At 47.3% G+C, this 17,724-nt stretch overlaps 1 protein-coding gene across 1 annotated transcript in view; it reads left to right on the top strand.

The window, feature by feature from the left end:
* LOC113431952 (1-phosphatidylinositol 4,5-bisphosphate phosphodiesterase gamma-1-like) overlaps positions 1 to 17,724 on the top strand; it is an 87,632-nt gene that overhangs the window by 41,304 nt on the left and 28,604 nt on the right. Inside the window, exons 6-13 of the mRNA XM_087960090.1 lie at positions 1,102 to 1,186; positions 3,537 to 3,617; positions 5,768 to 5,802; positions 7,037 to 7,109; positions 8,474 to 8,575; positions 11,852 to 11,970; positions 14,341 to 14,426; positions 16,800 to 16,920. Of these exons, the coding sequence (XP_087816216.1) occupies positions 1,102 to 1,186; positions 3,537 to 3,617; positions 5,768 to 5,802; positions 7,037 to 7,109; positions 8,474 to 8,575; positions 11,852 to 11,970; positions 14,341 to 14,426; positions 16,800 to 16,920 (702 nt within the window). The remainder of the gene's footprint in view (positions 1 to 1,101; positions 1,187 to 3,536; positions 3,618 to 5,767; positions 5,803 to 7,036; positions 7,110 to 8,473; positions 8,576 to 11,851; positions 11,971 to 14,340; positions 14,427 to 16,799; positions 16,921 to 17,724) is intronic.

Genomic DNA, 17,724 nt, shown 5'->3' with positions numbered 1-17,724 from the left:
AGACAGACAGACTCAGTGACAAGCAACAAACCCTCTGCTGCAGACCCCTCCCTTTTATCGGAGGGGTGTGGGCGTTGTCCTAGCCAATCCGGAGGGTGCAAGGATGAAGAAGGTACCTTCATGTCCACCCACCCCCCCACCCCCCCCCCGGCCACGAAATGTAACGCATACAGGCACAGGACTGGAATGTGCCAACCGCCTCCTGGGCTGCCGTCCCGGGACAAATGTGTTTGCGCAAAGAAAGTCGTTACGCAAGAAGGAGCCCCACCTGGCTTGACCTGAATTGCCTTGGCATGAAATGTCTCAGGTAGGCATACCTGCGGCCGGTGGTGGTGCTCCTCCTTCCTGCCCCTCCTTCCTGCCCCTCCCTCCCTGGAAGGGATCCAGGTTTTTTTCAAAGCGAAAACAGATCCTTGGTCTTCCTGCCTTCCTTCCCGAGATACGCAGGGAAGAGATCTGGCAGGGCACCCTGCGAACAAACACACACCCACTACACACACACACACTACACACACACACACACTATACAAACACACACACACACACCGCTGGCAGGTCCCGGCCAGCAGTTTAGCTCTTTATTTCTTTTTATTGTTTCAAATTTTTTAATTTTATTGCCAAAGTTAAAATGCAAAATAAAGTTTTTAAAAAAGGGAAGGAGAAATCAACGACCAGCCCACCCACGCTAACAACATATCTTCTTACATCTATCTGTATATATAAAAGCGAAATCACCACTCATCACAATAGCTCCAGAACCGTCAAGGGGGTTGAAGTCCACCCCCTTTTAAATTTTGCAGAGATTGGGGGGGCATTGACAAGAGAAAAATGGAATGAAACTAAAATCTGAAGATGTGATGGTGGGGTGTTTGTCCACTAGACCCCCCTCAAAAGTTTATTTTCTTTGTGTGATGTAATGTAATCTCTAGATGTTGGACCAGACCTGCGTTCAAATCCTCTCTCCACCGCGAAGAGAGGTGTGCCACTATGGGACGCCCCTTCCTAAGCTCCGCGAGGAAAGGGGAGAAATACGACACGGATGGGGGCGTGATGGTCGTTGTGTGGCACTGAACGCACATCCAACTTTTGTCTCCCTTGCAGCATCAGCCCCAAAGATCTGAAGGCCATGTTACCTCAGGTCAACTACCGGGTACCGAATATGCGTTTCCTTCGAGATAAACTGGTGGTAAGCGGATAGCCTTAGCAACAGCTCTTACACTTCTAGAAAAGCGCTTCACAGTGCTTTTACGGCCCTCTCTAAGCGGTTGTAGAGAGTCAGCCTCTTGCCCTCCAACAGTCTGGGTCCTCATTTTACCCACCTCGGAAGGATGGAAGGACGAGTCAAACTGGAGCCGGTCAGGATCGAACTCCTGGTAGTGGGCAGAATCAGCCTGCAATGTTGCACTCTAACCAATGTGATTCCATGGCCCTTCCTTCCTTCCTTCCTTCCTTCCTTCCTTCCTTCCTTCCTTCCTTCCTTCCTTCCTTCCTTCCTTCCTTCCTTCCTTCCTTCCTTCCTTCCCCTTCCCTTTCTCCTTCTTTCTTCCATCCCTACCACCCATCTCTCCCTCCCCTTCCTTCCTTCCTTCCTTCCTTCCTTCCTTCCTTCCTTCCTCCTCCCTCCCTCCCTCCCTCCCTCCCTCCCTCCCTCCCTCCCTCCCTCCTCCCGTGAGCCAGTCAGGATCGAACTCCTGGCGGCAGAGTTAGCCTCCAACATTGCATTCTAACCACTATGCAACCACAGCCCTCCCTCCCTCCCTTCCTTCCTTGCAATAGCACTTAAACTTATATACTGCTTCACAATGCTTTACAGCCCTCTCTAAGCGGTTTACAGAGTCAGCCTCTTGCCCCCAACAATCTGGGTCCTCATTTTACCCACCTCGGAAGGACGGGAAGCTGAGTCAACCTTGAGCCGGTCAGGATCGAACTGCTGGCAGTGAGCAGAGTCAGCCTGCAATACTGCAACTCTAACCACTATGCCACCACAGCCCTTCCTTCCTTCCTTCCTTCTCTCCCTTCCTTCCTTCCTTCCTTCCCTTCCTCCCTCCTTCCCTTCCTTCTTTCCTTCCTTCCTCCCCTCCCCCTCTTCCTTCCTTCCTTCCTTCCTTCCTTCCTTCCTTCCTTCCTTTCTTCCTTCCTTCCTACTTAGCAATAGTACTTCAGACTTATATACCGCTTTACAGTGCTTTCCATCCCTCTAAGCAGTTTACAGAGTCAGCCTCTTGCCTCCAACAATCTGGGTCCTCATTTTACCCACCTCGGAAGGCAGGAAGGCTGAGTCAACCTTGAGCCGGTCAGGATCGAACTGCTGGCAGTGGGCAGAGTCAGCTTTCAATACTGCAACTCTAACCACTGCGCCGCCACAGCTCCTTTAGTACTTTGCTTCTTTAATCCTCTTGCCTTCTAGTCGAAGGGGGGAATGCTGTAGATGCAGTGTATTTTGATTTCTGCAAAGCTGGAGAGGCTAGCTATCCTTGTGACAAATGATAAAACATGGGTTGGCTTTTAACAATCGCCATAGACTTATATATCACTTCACAGTGCTTTGGCAGCCCTCTCTAAGCAGTTTATAGAGTCAGCCTCTTGCATTGAGCCAGCGAGAATCGATCACCTAGCTGTGGGCAGAGTTAGCCTGCAATACTGCATTCTAAGCGGAAGGAAGGAAGGAAGGAAAGGAAGGAAGGAAGGAAGAGAAGGAAGGAAGGAAGGAAGGAAGGAAGGAAGGAAAGGAAGGAAGGAAGGAAGGAAGGAAGGAAGGAAGGAAGGAAGGAAGGATGGATGGAAGGAAGGAAAGGAAAGGAAAGGGAAGGAAGGATGGAAGGAAGGAAGGAAGGATGGATGGATGGATGGAAGGAAGGAAAGGAAAGGAAAGGAAAGGAAGGAAGGAAAGGAAGGATGGAAGGGAAGGAAGGAAGGCAAGGAAGGATGGAAGGATGGAAGGAAGGATGGATGGAAGGAAGGAAAGGAAGGATGGAAGGAAGGAAGGAAAGAAGGAAGGGTGGAAGGAAGGAAGGGTGGAAGGAAGGAAGGAAGGAAGGAAGGAAGGAAGGAAGGAAGGAAGGAAGGAAGAGCACTAGCACTTAAGACTTCTATACCGCTTCACAGTGCTTTCCATCCCTCTCTAAGCGGTTTACAGAGTCAGCCTCTGGTCCCCAACCATCTGGGTCCTTCTCATTTTACCCACCTTGGAAAGACGGAAGACTGAGTCAACCTTTGGAAAGAAGGGAAGGGAGGGAGGAAAGGAAGGAAGGAAAGGAGGGAGAAGGAAGGAAGGAAGGAAAGGAAGGGAAGGAAGGAAGGAATAGCCCTTAGAATTACATCCCGCTTCACAGTGCTTTTACAGCCCTCTCTAAGCGGTGGCCAGACTCAGCCTCTTGACCCCTAACAATCTGGGTCCTTGTTTTATTGACGTCGTCGCTGGTAATCATTGGAACTGGAGTCTCAATATGTGGGAGAGATCCAGGTTGAGCAAGAGATTTAATCTGGTCTCAGCAAATTTAATTTAATTCTTTCTTTTCTCTTTTGGGTCCGGGCAGGACCTGGAGGTTTGTGGTGATATCACCTTCAGCCATTTCACGCAGTTCTACAAAAACCTGATGTTCGATGCGCAGAAATCGGTAAGAACATATTTTAAAATTCATTTATCTTTTAATATAAACATTCCATCTTCCATTAAACAGTGTTTCGTCTGGTTACAATTATCTCTGTGCAATAACCATCAAAATTACACAACAGTATACATTATTTTGATATTGACCCTCTAGTCTTGCAATCGCAGTGTTGTATATACAGTAATAAAACTTTCCATTTCTCCCTCTTAACATATCTTCTAATAAAACTATAGTGATCATGTTAAACATAGTAGGCTTAAATCGTCATATCAATAACAATCATCCTATTGTTTACATCTCTATCTTAACATACAGTACTTTTCATAATTCACTAATCTCATTTTATTTCTAACTTCCTTTTTTCTTCTCTAACCATCGATAGAGTAATTCCCATATCGTATCATACTCAGTTTGTTCTTTCTCCTTAATTGCTAGCGTTAGTCTATTCATTTCTGCGCGTTCTAATATTTTCCTAATCGCCTTCTTGTCAGTCGGAATCTCTTTACTTTTCCAATTTTGTGCAAATACCATTCTAGCTGCAGTTAGTACATGAATATACTCTCTATATAAAAAAAGCGAAATGCCACTCGTGCATCATCACAAACGCTCCAGAACCCGTAAAGCCTACAAACTTGAAATTGGGTGCGTATGTTCCTCTTGGCTTCTAGGGGCTCACTAAGAAAGGATTATTTTTCAAAATGACCCTCAGAGCATTTAGAGTACATGTGAAACTCAAAAAATTAGAATATTGTGCAAAAGTTCATTTATTTCAGTAATGCAACTTAAAAGGGAAAACTAATATATGAGATAGACTCGTTACATGCAAAGCAAGATAGTTTAAGCCGTGATGTGTCATGATTGAGATGATGATGGCTTACAGCTCATGAAAACCCCAAATATTTAAATATAAATTGATAAGAACTTTTAGCCTCCATTGCAGGAGGAGTGTTGTGTTGGAAGAGCAGGAGGAGGCGTCTGATCGATGTAGTCCTTGACTTATAACAGTTCATTTAATGATCAGAGTGACAACAGCATTAGAAAAAGTACATGCCAGTTGCCAAGCATTTTCGATTACGTGACCATGGCGCTTCTGCAATGTCGTACCTGTGAAAAACAGCCATATTTTTCACACCTATGACGTGGCCACATCCCCGTGGTATTGTGATCAAAATTTGGATGCTTTGGTCACCGATGCAACTTAACAAACGTGTGACCAACTTAACGACGGAAGTGATTTGCTGAACAACTGTGGCAAAGGAAGGTCGTAAAATGGGGAGCAGAACCCCCTTTAATACCTGTCTTTGCTTAGCAACGGGAATCTTGGGCTCAGTTGTGGTCATAATGTGAGGATTACCAGCAGTCCCTTTTCTGACTTATACATTTGATTCCGAGGTGGGAACTTTCTACCGATAAAGCAGTCGAGTTAGAATAATAGAATGAATGAGCTGGAAGGGACCTTGGAGGTCTTCTAGTCCAGCCCCCTGATCGGGCAGGAGACCCTGGGCCATTTCAGACTAGCGACTCTTCTTAAAAACCTCCAGTGATAAGAGCACCCACAACTTCTGTGGGTCACCAGTTGTCAAACTTTGGATCCGAGACATAAAGCCTCCCCTTTTCACATCGGTCGTAACTCCAAACGGTCCCTAAGCGATTGGTCGCGAGTCAAGGACCACGGAAGTCCTTGAGGTACGACCGCCACTGAGCCCAAAACTCCCTTTGCTAAGGCTCCATTCTACGATAGTTGCCATAGTTGTTAAGTGAATCCTTTGGCCGCTAAACAAATCTGGCTTTCCTCCCCTTTGACTTGGCTTGTTGGAAGCAGCCTGCAACCGTCGTAAGGGTGAGTCAGTTGCCAAGCCGATGAATGTAAAACCCCGTGACCCCGGGGAACGCTGCGACAGTCGTAAGTGTGAAAAGCCATCGTAAGTCGCTTTTTTTTTCAGTGCTGCTGTCATTTGGAACGGTCACTAAATGAATGGTTGTAAGTCAGGGACTAACTCTAACCGTTTGACATCACGGAAGGGAATTCCCAGGGAACCTTCATGCTTAAAAATGCCTTTTCTTAAAACCTCCGTCGACGCCAGCCGGGTGAGCGATTAAAACCCAGGGACTCAATGAACGTTGCTGACCCTCCATGTGGTCTCTTTGCCTTTCAGATCATCGAGCAACTGGAGCTGTCCTTCCCCTTGCGGTGAGTGAGTGAGGAGGGGGTGTGCCTCGGTTTCCCTCCCCCCCCCCCAACCGTCTCCCCTTGGGGCCAGGTGCTCGTAACCCGGGGCGTTGCGTTGCCTCTGTCTACCTGCTTTGGGAAGCTTTTCCTGATGGTGACTGAGCCTGCTTGACAAAACGTAAGATTGGCATCACGGGGGATTCTCCGGGGTCAGCCGGAGGCCTCCAAAATTGACCCCCCAAAAAAGGAATATCCCACCTGGAGGTCTAATGATTCTCTCTGTAATTAAAGGGAGCCTCCTTCGAAACTTCTTATAGCCCACTATTTTCTGACCTCTGCAACTTTAAGACAGGTTGTCTTACTCCTACTCCTCCTCTACTCCCCTCCTCCTCCTCCTCCTCCTCCTCCTCTCTCTCTCTCCACCTCCTCCTCTCCCACTCCCCCTCTCCTCCTCTCTCCTCTCCTCCTCCTCCTCTTGTCCCTCCTCCTCCCCTCCTCTCATCCTCCCCCCCTCCTCCTCCTCCTCCTCACCTCCACCTCCCTCCTCCCCTCCTCTCCTCCTTCTCTCTTCCTCCCTCCTTCTCTCCCCTCCTCCCTCCCCTCCTCCCCTCCTCCACCTCTCCTCCACCTCCTCCTCCTCCCTCCTCCTCCTCCTCCTCTCCTTCCCTTCTCCTCCTCTCCTCCTCCCCTCCCCTCCCCTCCTTCCTCTCCTCTCTCCTCCTCTCTCTCACCTCCTCCCTCCTCCTCCTCCTCTCCTCCTCCTCCTCCTCTCCTCCTCTCACCTCCTCCTCTCCTCCTCCCCTCCTCCTCCTCCTCTCCTCCACCTCCTTCCTCCTCCTCCTCCCTCTCCCTCCTCCCTTTTTCCTCCTCCTCCCCCCTCCACCTCCTTCTCTCCTCCTCCTCTCCTCCCACTCCACACTTCACTCCTTTCCAGCACTGATGATGTTACTTAGTTTGGTAATGAAACACATGCAAGAAAATCACCAAGTTCAGAGAACACCAAGGACCCAAAAATCCTCCTCCTCCTCCTCCTCCTCCTCCTCCTCCTCCTCCTCCTCCTCCACAAACCCCTCTCCCTTCTACCACTAAGGAAATTACCTAGTTCGGTAAGGAAATGTCTGCAAGAAAACCCAGCTGAGAGAGTACCAAGAACCCCACCCTTGACTGAAAAGTGCTGCTGGGTGTGAGAGTGTGTATGTGTGTTTGTGTGGCACAGCTACTGAGCGGTTTCTTCCTTCTCCGGCTTCCTTTTCAGTAACATGGATCGGCCCGAACTCTGCCAAATCACCTTATATGACTTCCAGAAATTCTTACAATACGATCAAAAGGTATTTTCTGAAAGAAGAGAGAGAGAGAGAGAAGAGGGAAGGAGGGAGGGACTGAGGAGGGAAGGAAGGAAGAAAGGAAGGAAGGAAGGAAGAAAGAAAGAAAGAAAGAAAGAAAGAAAGAAAGAAAGAAAGAAAGAAAAAGAAAGAAAAGAAAGAAAGAAAGAAAGAAAGAAAGAAAGAAAGAAAGAGAAAGAAAGAAAGAAAGAAAGAAAGAAAGAAAGAAAGAAAGAAAGAAAGAAAGAAAGAAGAAAGGAAGGGAGGGTGGGAGGGAAGGAAGGAAGGAAGGAAGGAAGGAAGGAAGGAAGGAAGAAAGAAAGAAAAAGAAAGAAAGAAAGAAAGAAAGAAAGAAAGAAAGAAAGAAAGAAAGAAAGGGGTTTGCTTTCGTGAAAACCAGCAGAGATCATTAACAAAAATGACTTTTTCGCTTCTTTGTGTTCACTTTAACAGCGAATGTTTTCATGTTGTGTATCCATGCTTGTGTGATGTTTGGTTAGTTGCCTACAGTCCCTTGACAATGTTGGGCAGTGTGTAAATTCAATAAATACATAAATAAACAAACTGCATATCTGTACAGCTAGTCCTTGACTTATGACCACAATGGAGCCCAAGATTTCTGTTGTTAAGCGAAAACATTTGTTCAGTGAATTCTGCCCCATTTTACAACCTTTCTTGCCACCGTGGTTACAACAAGGTTAAAGTCCTACAGTCACAAGTGGGAGGGGATGGATGATAAAGAGTGATGAGAAGATTTAATAGTAACAGTAGTGCAGACATTGTAAATAGTTGGACAGTGTTGAGGGAAATATTTGTTTAGCAGAGTGATGGCCTTCGGGAAAAAACTCCCCTGTGTCTGGTTGTTCTGGTGTGCAGGGCTCTATAGCATCGTTTTGAGGGTACAAGTTGAAACAGTTTATGTCCGGCATATGAGGGGTCCGTAGATATTTTCACAGCCCTCTTTTTGACTCATGCAGTATACAGGTCCTCCATGGAAGGCAGGTTGGTAGCCATGGTTTTTTCTGCAATCCAAATTATCTAATTAAGAAAAAAATGAAAGAAAAAAGAAAAGAAAAGAAAGCCCCTCCCTCCCTCCCTCCCGGGAATCCAGACCACATTCCACCACAATCAGTTTGCTCCTAACCGCTACTTACATTTTCTCCATTATGTTCTCTCTCTAACCGGGTCTTTCAAATCTTCCAATGGCGGATTGACTTTGATAAAACCGACGCAGCGCATATCAAAAGTGGCAGGACTTTGCAGGTGGCATCCTGGCTCTTTTTGACCTCTCCTGAGCATGGCCCCTCCTTCTCAGTTCAAATTTGCTGCACAGCCTCCTGGTAACTCTGCCCCCTGCCGTTTCTCTGCAGGAAACCTGGGCGAATGACATCACCAAGGTACGCAGGTTGATGTGCAGCTACCTGCAGGACCGTTTGGCTGACATGGCGGAGCCTGTCTTCCAGCTGGATGAAGTGAGTGTCCGGCTTTCTTCCTCAATCATCCTGGTTTGTGTGTGTGTGTGTGTGTGCGTCTTGTTAAGCCAGCGTTTCTCACCCTCAGCAACTTTTAGATGGGTGGACGTCAACTCCCAAAATTCCCCAGAGGAATCTAGGAGTCCTAGTGGGAAGTCACTTAAATGGGATCCAGCCGTGTGCAGCAGCTGCCAAAAAAGCCAATGCAATCCTTGGTTGTATAAACAGAGACATAGAATCAAAATCAGGTGAAGTATTTAGTACCAGAGATGGTATTCAGCCGGTTCTGACCAGTTCTGGAGAACCGGTAGCGGAGATTTTGAGTAGTTTGGAGAACCAGCCAATGCCACTCTGACTGGCCCCGCCCACCCCATCTCTTCTCTGCCTCCCATTGAGTCCCAGCTGATCGGCTGGGTCTCCTTTGGTTTCCCTGCACAGGAGAACGGAGCTGGAAAGCAGGTTAGTGGGGTGAGGAGGGAATGGGATTTTGCAGTAACCTTCCCCTGCCATGCCCACCAAGCCATGCCCACAGAACCCGTAGTAAAAAAATTTGAATCCCACCACTGATTAGTACCACTTTATAAAGCTTTAGTAAGGCCACACCTTACTGGTGTCAGGATTCTGGCAGTTTAAATCATGAGTCTCGAGCCAAACTTCCAAAACTTCCAAAGGATTTATTGGGAGTAAACATGTCTGGCACTGCCTGGGTGTAGCCAACTCTGAGGCACATCATCCATTGTCACCCATGACCCTGGTTTCCCCCCCACCCACCCCCTGTGTGTATCGTAATTCACATTCTCCAATGGGACACATCCATAGCCCAGAGTCATCAATCATGCTCTCCAGTTAGAATTTTGCACAGCAGAAACTTCAGTCACCTAGTTACTATCTTTGAACAGCTATTTATGGGATGCACTTTCGATTTCCAAGCTGCCGCACTGCTCACCCCTTCCTTTCTGTTGGCAACTCTAAAAACGACCCTAGAAATATTTTATGAGTTGACACCTTGGAATGCTGTATCCAGTTTTGGTCACCACGTTCCAAAAAAGATGTTGAGACTTTGGAAAAAATGCAAAGAAGAGCAACTAGGATGATTCAAGGCCCGGAGACTAAAACATAGGAAGAATGGTTGCGGAATTTGGGTCTGGCTAGTCAAACCCAAATCCTATGAAAGGAAGAATTAGGGGTGACATGATAGCAGTATTCCAGTATTTGAGGGGCAGCCCCAAAGAAGAAAGGGTCAAATTATTTTTCCAAAGCGCCAGAAGGAATTGGGTATGTCTAGTGAAAAGAAAGACTCGGGGAGATGTGGTAGCAGTATTCCAGTATTTGAGGGGCTCCTACAAAAACGAGAGGGTCAAAACTATTTTCCAAACGCCAAAAGGTAAGAGAAGAAACAATGGATGGAAACTAACCAAGGAGAAACCAACCTAGAATTAAGGAGAAATTTCCTGATAAGATAGAACAATTAATGGCCTTCAGATGTGGGTGCTCCAACTCGGGACCCCCTCTTCTGCGAGAAAATTTTGGTGGTCTGCAGAGAAATGCCACCCCCCAAAGTGAAATTCTGCCTATTAGTGATAGTTGAAGGTTATTCCAATTTTCTAGGTCTTTTTTAATTTGTTTCAGTAAATTCTCATAGTTATCTTCCTTAACATGATATCTTCCTTATAACATGATATTCCTGATGCTAGGCCAGGTTGAATTCCAACTTGGACGACTTCCTTGGTCTGTTCTCAGCAACCCTGAGATTATTCTTTTAATAGAATAATTGAATTCTTTAATATAGTGGTTGCCAACTGGTGGGCCACGGCCTACCGGTGGTCCACGAGAAAATTTTGGTGGTCCACAGAGAAATGTCACCCCCAGAGCAGCCCCCAAAGCAATTAATCCAGAAACACAAGGCTGCGCTGCCCACATGGCCCGTGGGAACCCTCCCCGCCCACTCACTTCTTACCTGACAAACTTGCCTGCTAATTTGCTATTTTTCCTTTTTCCGACCATCATCTGTTCTGCTGTGCTGGGAGATTCAGATTAACTAGAAAGCAGGAAATGGTTGGACTTCTTGCTCTCTAGCTAGTCTTTAGATCTTCGGCTCTGCTTTTAGGTTCTATTATTCAGTGCAGACTCAGATAGCCAATGGCAGATAGATAGATCTCTGAATGAATCTGTGATTTTGTGAGCAACTCAATCTGCCTGCCTGCTTTGCTTGATTTTTGGGTAAAAGTTGTTCTTTTTTATATAAAAAAATCAATATTTACATAAATATTAATAATATTTACATACAAGCCATGCCCAGCCGGTCACATGACTACCCAAGCCACACCCACAAATTAGGCCATGCCCACAGAACCGGTTGTTAAGAAATTTGAATCCCACCCCTGCATCTGTGTGTTTGTGTGTGTGTGTGTGTGTGTGTGTGTGTGTGTAGAGAGAGAGAGAGAGAGAGAGAGAGAGAGATGTTAGATTACATCTCTCTCTCTCTCCCACCAACGTCAGCAAGCCACTGTCAGTCAAAATTCATATTAGTGGTCCGCGGGATTTAAAATTATGAGTTTGGTGGTGTTAAGCCTGAATTCCCCAACGAGTGTTAAGGAAAACAAACTAAACAGAATGTGTAGCGTAGTCAGATAGGCAGACAGGTAAATGTGTGAGATAAGTTTGTATTTTAGTTAACACGCAGTAAAAAACAGATACGCTTGTGCTATCAAAAATATAGTTTATTCCATTTAGGAATTATAGCATAGTCAAAATAAACGGTCCATTAGTCATGTATCATTTCAGTCAGTCCAGTCGAGGATACTCAATTTGCAAAGTCCGTGTTAAATAGCCAATGTCAGTTCACTTACAATAAATCAGTCCGTATTATCTCTTCTCTCCGTTGAGAAATCAACACTCCTTTCTCTCCTCCGTTCCAGTAAGGAAAAACGCAGTCATCAATTCATTCAGTAATTAGGGATCATTAAGCCAGAGAGAGAGAGCTGCAATTGACTTGCTTCTTTTATGGTGCTTTTACAACCACACCCTTAATTACATTCTTGTAGTTAAAGTTACACACACTTTAACCAACAAACCATGATAACTTATTTATTATTTTTACCCAAACCAGTTAGGGTAAACAATGTTATCCCTAACAGGTGGTCCCTGAGGTCCAAAAGGTTGGTGACCCCTGTGCAGAATCTCCTGCTTGAGCAGTGGGTTGGACTAGAAGACCTCCAAGGTGCCTTCCAACTCTGTTATTCTGTAATAGTCTTTCTTTCCCTCTTCGTTGCACAGTTCCTGACGTTCTTGTTCTCCAAAGAAAACATGCTGATGGATTCCAAGGGGGAGCAAGTGGTCCCTGAAGAAATGAACTTCCCTTTGTCTCAGTACTGGATCTCGTCTTCTCACAACACGTAAGAGTTCCTCGGATTCTGGGGCCAATGATGGACGGATAAGGGGTGGAAAGGGGGCACCTGAGGTCATGCTAGATGGGACCATTCATTGCATTCCACCAGGCCTGCGTTGGCCATGACGCCAAGACGTTAGTAAACTTTCCCACAGCAAATTTGGAGCCAGGGCAGAGGTCTCCCAAACTTTTAAGACTCGTGGACTTCAACTCCCAGAATTCCTCAGCCAGCCTGAGGAATTCTGGGTAGTGGAATTCCACAAAGTCTTAAAACTTGCCAAATTGGGGGAACCCCTGTGCTAGAGTATGTGTAGACAGGGGTGGGGTTCAAAAATCCCAGCAACTGGTTCTCTGCCGGGTTGCTGGGTGGGCGTGGGCATGGCCTACCGGAACTTGCGGCTGTTTTTCCCCTTTCCCAGAGTCTCTGGGAGGGTGAAAATGCCCCCCCCCCAGGGCTCCAGAGGCCCTCCGGAGGCCGGAAACTGACCCGTTTCCGGACTTCCGGAACTTCCAGGAGGGCCATTTTTCACCTTCCCCAGAGTCCGGAGGCTTCCCTCAGGCTTCTGGGAGAGCGAAAATGGCTTCCCCCAGGCTCTGGAGGCCCCCTGGAGGCTAGAAACTGACCCGTTTCCGGACTTCTGGGACTTCCAGGAGGGCCATTTTTCGCCTTCCCCAGAGTCCGGAGGCTTCCCTCAGGCTTCTGGGAGAGCGAAAATGGCTTCCCCCAGGCTCCTGAGGCCCCCTGGAGGCTAGAAACTGACCCGTTTCCGGACTTCTGGGACTTCCAGGAGGGCCGTTTTTCGCCTTCCCCAGAGTCCGGAGGCTTCCCTCAGGCTTCTGGGAGAGCGAAAATGGCTTCCCCAGGCTCTGGAGGCCCCCTGGAGGCTAGAAACTGACCCGTTTCCGGACTTCCGGAACTTCCAGGAGGGTCATTTTTCGCCTTCCCCAGAGTCCGGAGGCTTCCCTCAGGCTTCTGGGAGAGCGAAAATGGCTTCCCCCAGGCTCTGGAGGCCCCCTGGAGGCTAGAAACTGACCCGTTTCCGGACTTCTGGGACTTCCAGGAGGGCCGTTTTTCGCCTTCCCCAGAGTCCGGAGGCTTCCCTCAGGCTTCTGGGAGGGTGAAAAAGGCTTCACTTGGGCTCTGGTAGCCAGAGACAGGCCCGTTTCCAGACTTCCGGAACTTCCGGGAGGGCCATTTTTCCCCCTCCCAGAACCTCCACACGGACCCTGCACTTACCTGCATCCAAAACGGGCCGTGTGGAGACTCAGGGGTGGGGAGGGGAGGGGAGGGCGGGGCCAGCTGGTCAGTTCAACTACCGGTTCTGTGAACCAGATGTAAATTTAACACCCGGTTCACTTGAACCGGCTGAATCCTACTCCTGCAGTGTAGACTGTAAGCTTTGGAAGCCATATTGAGACCATATGTTGGAGTGGAGGCTGCTTCGGGGCCCGGCTCTGGTAGCCGGAGACAGGCCCGTTTCCAGACTTCCGGAACTTCCGGGAGGGCCATTTTTCCCCTCCCAGAACCTCCACACGGACCCTGCACTTACCTGCATCCAAAACGGGCCGTGTGGAGACTCAGGGGTGGGGAGGGGAGGGGAGGGCGGGGCCAGCTGGTCAGTTCAACTACCGGTTCTGTGAACCAGATGTAAATTTAACACCCGGTTCACTTGAACCGGCTGAATGCTATTCCTGTAGTGTAGACTGTAAGCTTTGGAAGCCATATTGAGACCATATGTTGGAGTGGATGTTTTCTGGAACGCTGACCTTGACCCGGGGGTGGGATTCAACCGGTGTTACAACCGGTTCGGGGAGAGGGCGTTTTGCTGTTGCTGTTGTTCTGATGACATTACCAAGTTTGGTAATGAAAGGAAAGGAAGGAAGGAGGGAGGAGGAAGGAAGGAAGGAAGGAAGGAAGGAAGGAAGAAGGAAGGGAAGGGAGGAAGAGGAAGGGAAGAAGGAAGGGAAGGAAGGAAGGAAGGAAGGAAGGAAGGAAGGAAGGAAGAAGGGAAGGAAGGAAAGAAGGAAGGAAGGAAGGAAGGAAAGGAAGGAGGAAGGAAGGAAGGAAGGAAAGGAAAGAAGAGGAAAGAAAGAAAAAGGAAAGAAAGAAAGAAAGAAAGAAAGAAAGAAAGAAGAAGAAAGAAAGAAAGAAAGAAAGAAAGAAAGAAAGAAAGAAAGAAAGAAAGAAAGAAAGAAAGAAAGAAAGAAAGAAAGAAAGAAAGAAAGAAAGAAAGAAAGAAGAAAGAAAGAAAGCCAGCCATTAAGGGATTGTGGACTTGGGGGCCTCCTCCAACGCCTTCCCAACTTCTCCCTTTCCTAACCCACGGCGGCCTTGGCAGGAGGTTTCAGGCCAGCGGCTTCTCCTCCCTCTTTGCAGGTACCTCACGGGGGACCAGTTCTCCAGCGAGTCTTCCCTGGAAGCCTACGCCCGCTGCCTTCGGATGGGCTGCCGATGCATCGAATGTAAGCTGATGTCCCCCATTCCTGACCCCTTCAGCCAATCTTGGTTAAGGGTCCCATCCTTGCCTCTCTTTTTTTCTGCACCCAAGATGTTTCTGAGAACCGTCTGTGGGGGGTTTTTTCCCCCCTCACCAACGTAGTGATTTTCTACATTTAGAAAAAAAAAAACAACAAAACCTGCCACAGCTTCCCCTTCTTAATTAAAAAAAACATTTATATTGTTTTATTTGGTATCCTAGTGTGATTTATGTTGGTTGCTTATTTAGTATCCTATGACCATAGGATACTAAGCAACTGAGTGTTGTATCTTGTGATTTATGATGAGTGTATTTTATGATTATAATCATGATTTATCACTTACTGCTTATGCACTGGAGACAAATTCCACATTTGGCCAATAAAGAATATTCTCTTCTCATTCTTTTTTTCTCTTCTCTTCTCTTCTCTTCTTCTCTTCTCTTCTCCTCTCCTCAATTCTCCTCTCCTCTCCTCTCCTCTCCTCTCCTCTCCTCTCCTCAATTCTCCTCTCCTCAATTCTCCTCTCCTCTATATTCTATTCTATTTCTGTTCTTCTATTTTATCTTCTCCTCTCCACTAATTCTATTCTATATTGTATTCTATTTCTGTTCTATTTCTTCTACCTTCTCTAATTCTACTCTATTCTATATTCTATTCTATTTCTATTCTTCCATCTTCTGTTCTTTCTCTTCTAATTCTCCTCTACTCTATATTCTATTCTATTCCTATTTTTCTATCTTCTAATTCTACTCCATTCTATATTCTATTCTATTTCTATTCTATTTCTATTCTTCTATTCCATCTTCTCCCCTCCTCTGATTCTATATATTCTATTTCTGTTCTTCTGTCTTCTCTTTTCTAATTCTACTCTATTCTATATTCTATTCTATTTCTATTCTTCTATCTTCTCTTCTAATTCTACTCTATTCTATATTCTATTCTATTTCTATTCTTCTATCTTCTAATTCTACTCTATTCTATATTCTATTCTATTTCTATTCTTCTATTTCTATTCTTCTATTCCATCTTCTCCCCTCCTCTATTTCTGTTCTTCTGTCTTCTCTTTTCTAATTCTACTCTATTCTATATTCTATTCTATTTCTATTCTTCTATCTTCTGTTCTTTCTCTTCTGATTCTACTCTACTCTATATACTATTCTATTCCTATTTTTCTATCTTCTAATTCTACTCTATTCTATACTGTATTCTGTTCCGTTTCTATTCTTCTATTTTATCTTCTCTCTTCTCCCCTTCCCTTTGCTTCTCAGCATCCCACACTGCAAGGTCACTGGTCCTACAGATGTTGGGAGAGCATCACATCTGGTCAGCCCTTGATAAAGACCCTGTGGCACAGTTGAAGGTGCCTGTGATGGCTGCAGAAGGGGAAAAGCAATTTGTGTATTTTTGCAAGAAGCCTTTGTTAGACTGAATTGCAGGTGGTTGAGATGTTTAATTTGTTCATTGCCTTTGTGGCTGGAGCGCTAGAAGCGTGTGCTTCCTCAACTGGGCACCTCCAAGAAGTGTGCAAAGATTGGAATACTTGCAGTTTAAAACAGTAAAAACGTTTTAAAGTAAAACTCTTGAGAGTTGGTCTAGGGCAGTGGGGGCTAACCTTTTCTGGCTCCTGTGCCAAAAATTGCGTGCGCGCTTGCATGCTCGCACTTGCGTACCAGCACCCAGAAGGCAATATGCGCCCCCCCATGCCCCCTACGCATGCGCGTGCAATCCCCACCCACCCACCCCCACTGCCCCCTTACCTGCACTGCACCTCACAACTCATTTTCGGCCGGTTTGAGGCCTTTTTCGGCCTCCCAGAGGCTTGAGGAAGGCTTCTGCAGGCTTTGCAGGCCGAAATCTAGGCCTGTTTCACCACTTCCGGTATTTTCAGAAAAACAGGAAGTGACAAACGGGGCTAGTTTTCGGCCTGCAGAAGCCTTCCTCAAGCCTTTGGGAGGCCGAAAAAGGCCTCAAACGAGCCGAAAATCAGGCCGTGAGGCACGCGCATGCGCAGTGAGGTAAGTTTGCCTGCAGCTTGCGTGCTGGTACAAATGGCTTTGCCTGCCACCTGTGTCATGCATGCCATAGGTTCGCCATCACGGGTCTAGGATCTCCTGCTTGAGCAGGGGGTTGGACTAGAAGACCTCCAAGGTCCCTTCCAGCTCTATTCTCATTGATTGATTGAAATGTACACTCCCACACAAACAGCGCTCTCTCACACACACACAATGCACGGACTGGGGATTTGGGGGCATTCGAATCTCAACACGGCCAGAAGTTGCCCGGCGGAGAAGGCCCGAATTCATGTGATGGTTTAAATTTTGGGATTCTAATTTTAAGAAACGAACTTTTGATTTTCAGTGGATTGCTGGGATGGCCCTGATGACCTGCCTATCATCTACCACGGCCATACGCTGACCTCCAAAATCAAGTTCCTAGATGTCTTGCACACCATCAAGGAGCACGCCTTCACCACCTCCGAGTAAGCCGTGTTGCGGCCTTTGTAGGCCTTGGGCCCTGCTTCCTTCCTTGGGCTTTCTCCTCTTCCTCCTCCTCTTCTCCTTCTCCTCCTCTAACTCCTCCTTCTCCTCTAATTCCTATTTCTCTTCCTCCTCCCCTTCTTTTCCTTCTCCTTCTGCTCCTATTCTCCTCGCCCTTGTCATCTTCTCCTCTTCCTCCTCCTCCCTTTCTTCTCCTTCTCTTTTTCTCCTTTTTTCTTCCTCTCCTCCTCCTCCTGTCCTTCCTTCCCTCCTCCTCCTCGCCCTCCTTCTCCTCTTCCTTTCCTTCCTTCCAATGCTCCTCCCTCCTCCCTCCCTTCCTCCACCTCGCTCCCTCCATCTCCTCTTCTTCCTCCTTTTATCCTCTTTTCCTTCCCCTCCTCCTCCTCTTCTCTCCTCCTCCCTCTTGCCCTCCTTCTCTTCCTTTCCCTCCTTCCAATCCTCCTCCCTCCCTCCCTCCCTCCCTTCCTTTTCCTCCTCCTCCCTCCCTCCATTTCCTCCTTCCTCCCTCCATCTCCTCCTCTTCCTCCTTTTTTTCCTCCTTTTTTTCTTCCTCCTCCTCCTTTTCTTCTCTCCTCCTCCCTCTTGCCCTCCTTCTCTTCCTTTCCCTCCCTTCCTTTTCCTCCTCCCTCCCTCCATCTCCTCCTCTTCCTCCCCCTCTTCCTCCCCCTCCATTGGAGGAGAAGGGATGTGCAAAGGCAGGAATGAACCTCCCAGAATGGCTTCAGGCCTTCCATAAAAATTGTCCCTCAGGGCGGAGGAGGATGTTCCGGACACCAGAACGGATG

This window comes from Notechis scutatus, chromosome 3 (assembly GCF_049901735.1).
Source record: "Notechis scutatus isolate UNSWTSFEM ecotype Mainland chromosome 3, rNotScu1.2, whole genome shotgun sequence".
NCBI lineage: Eukaryota > Metazoa > Chordata > Lepidosauria > Squamata > Elapidae > Notechis > Notechis scutatus.
This window is presented reverse-complemented; position numbering and strand designations above follow the sequence as displayed.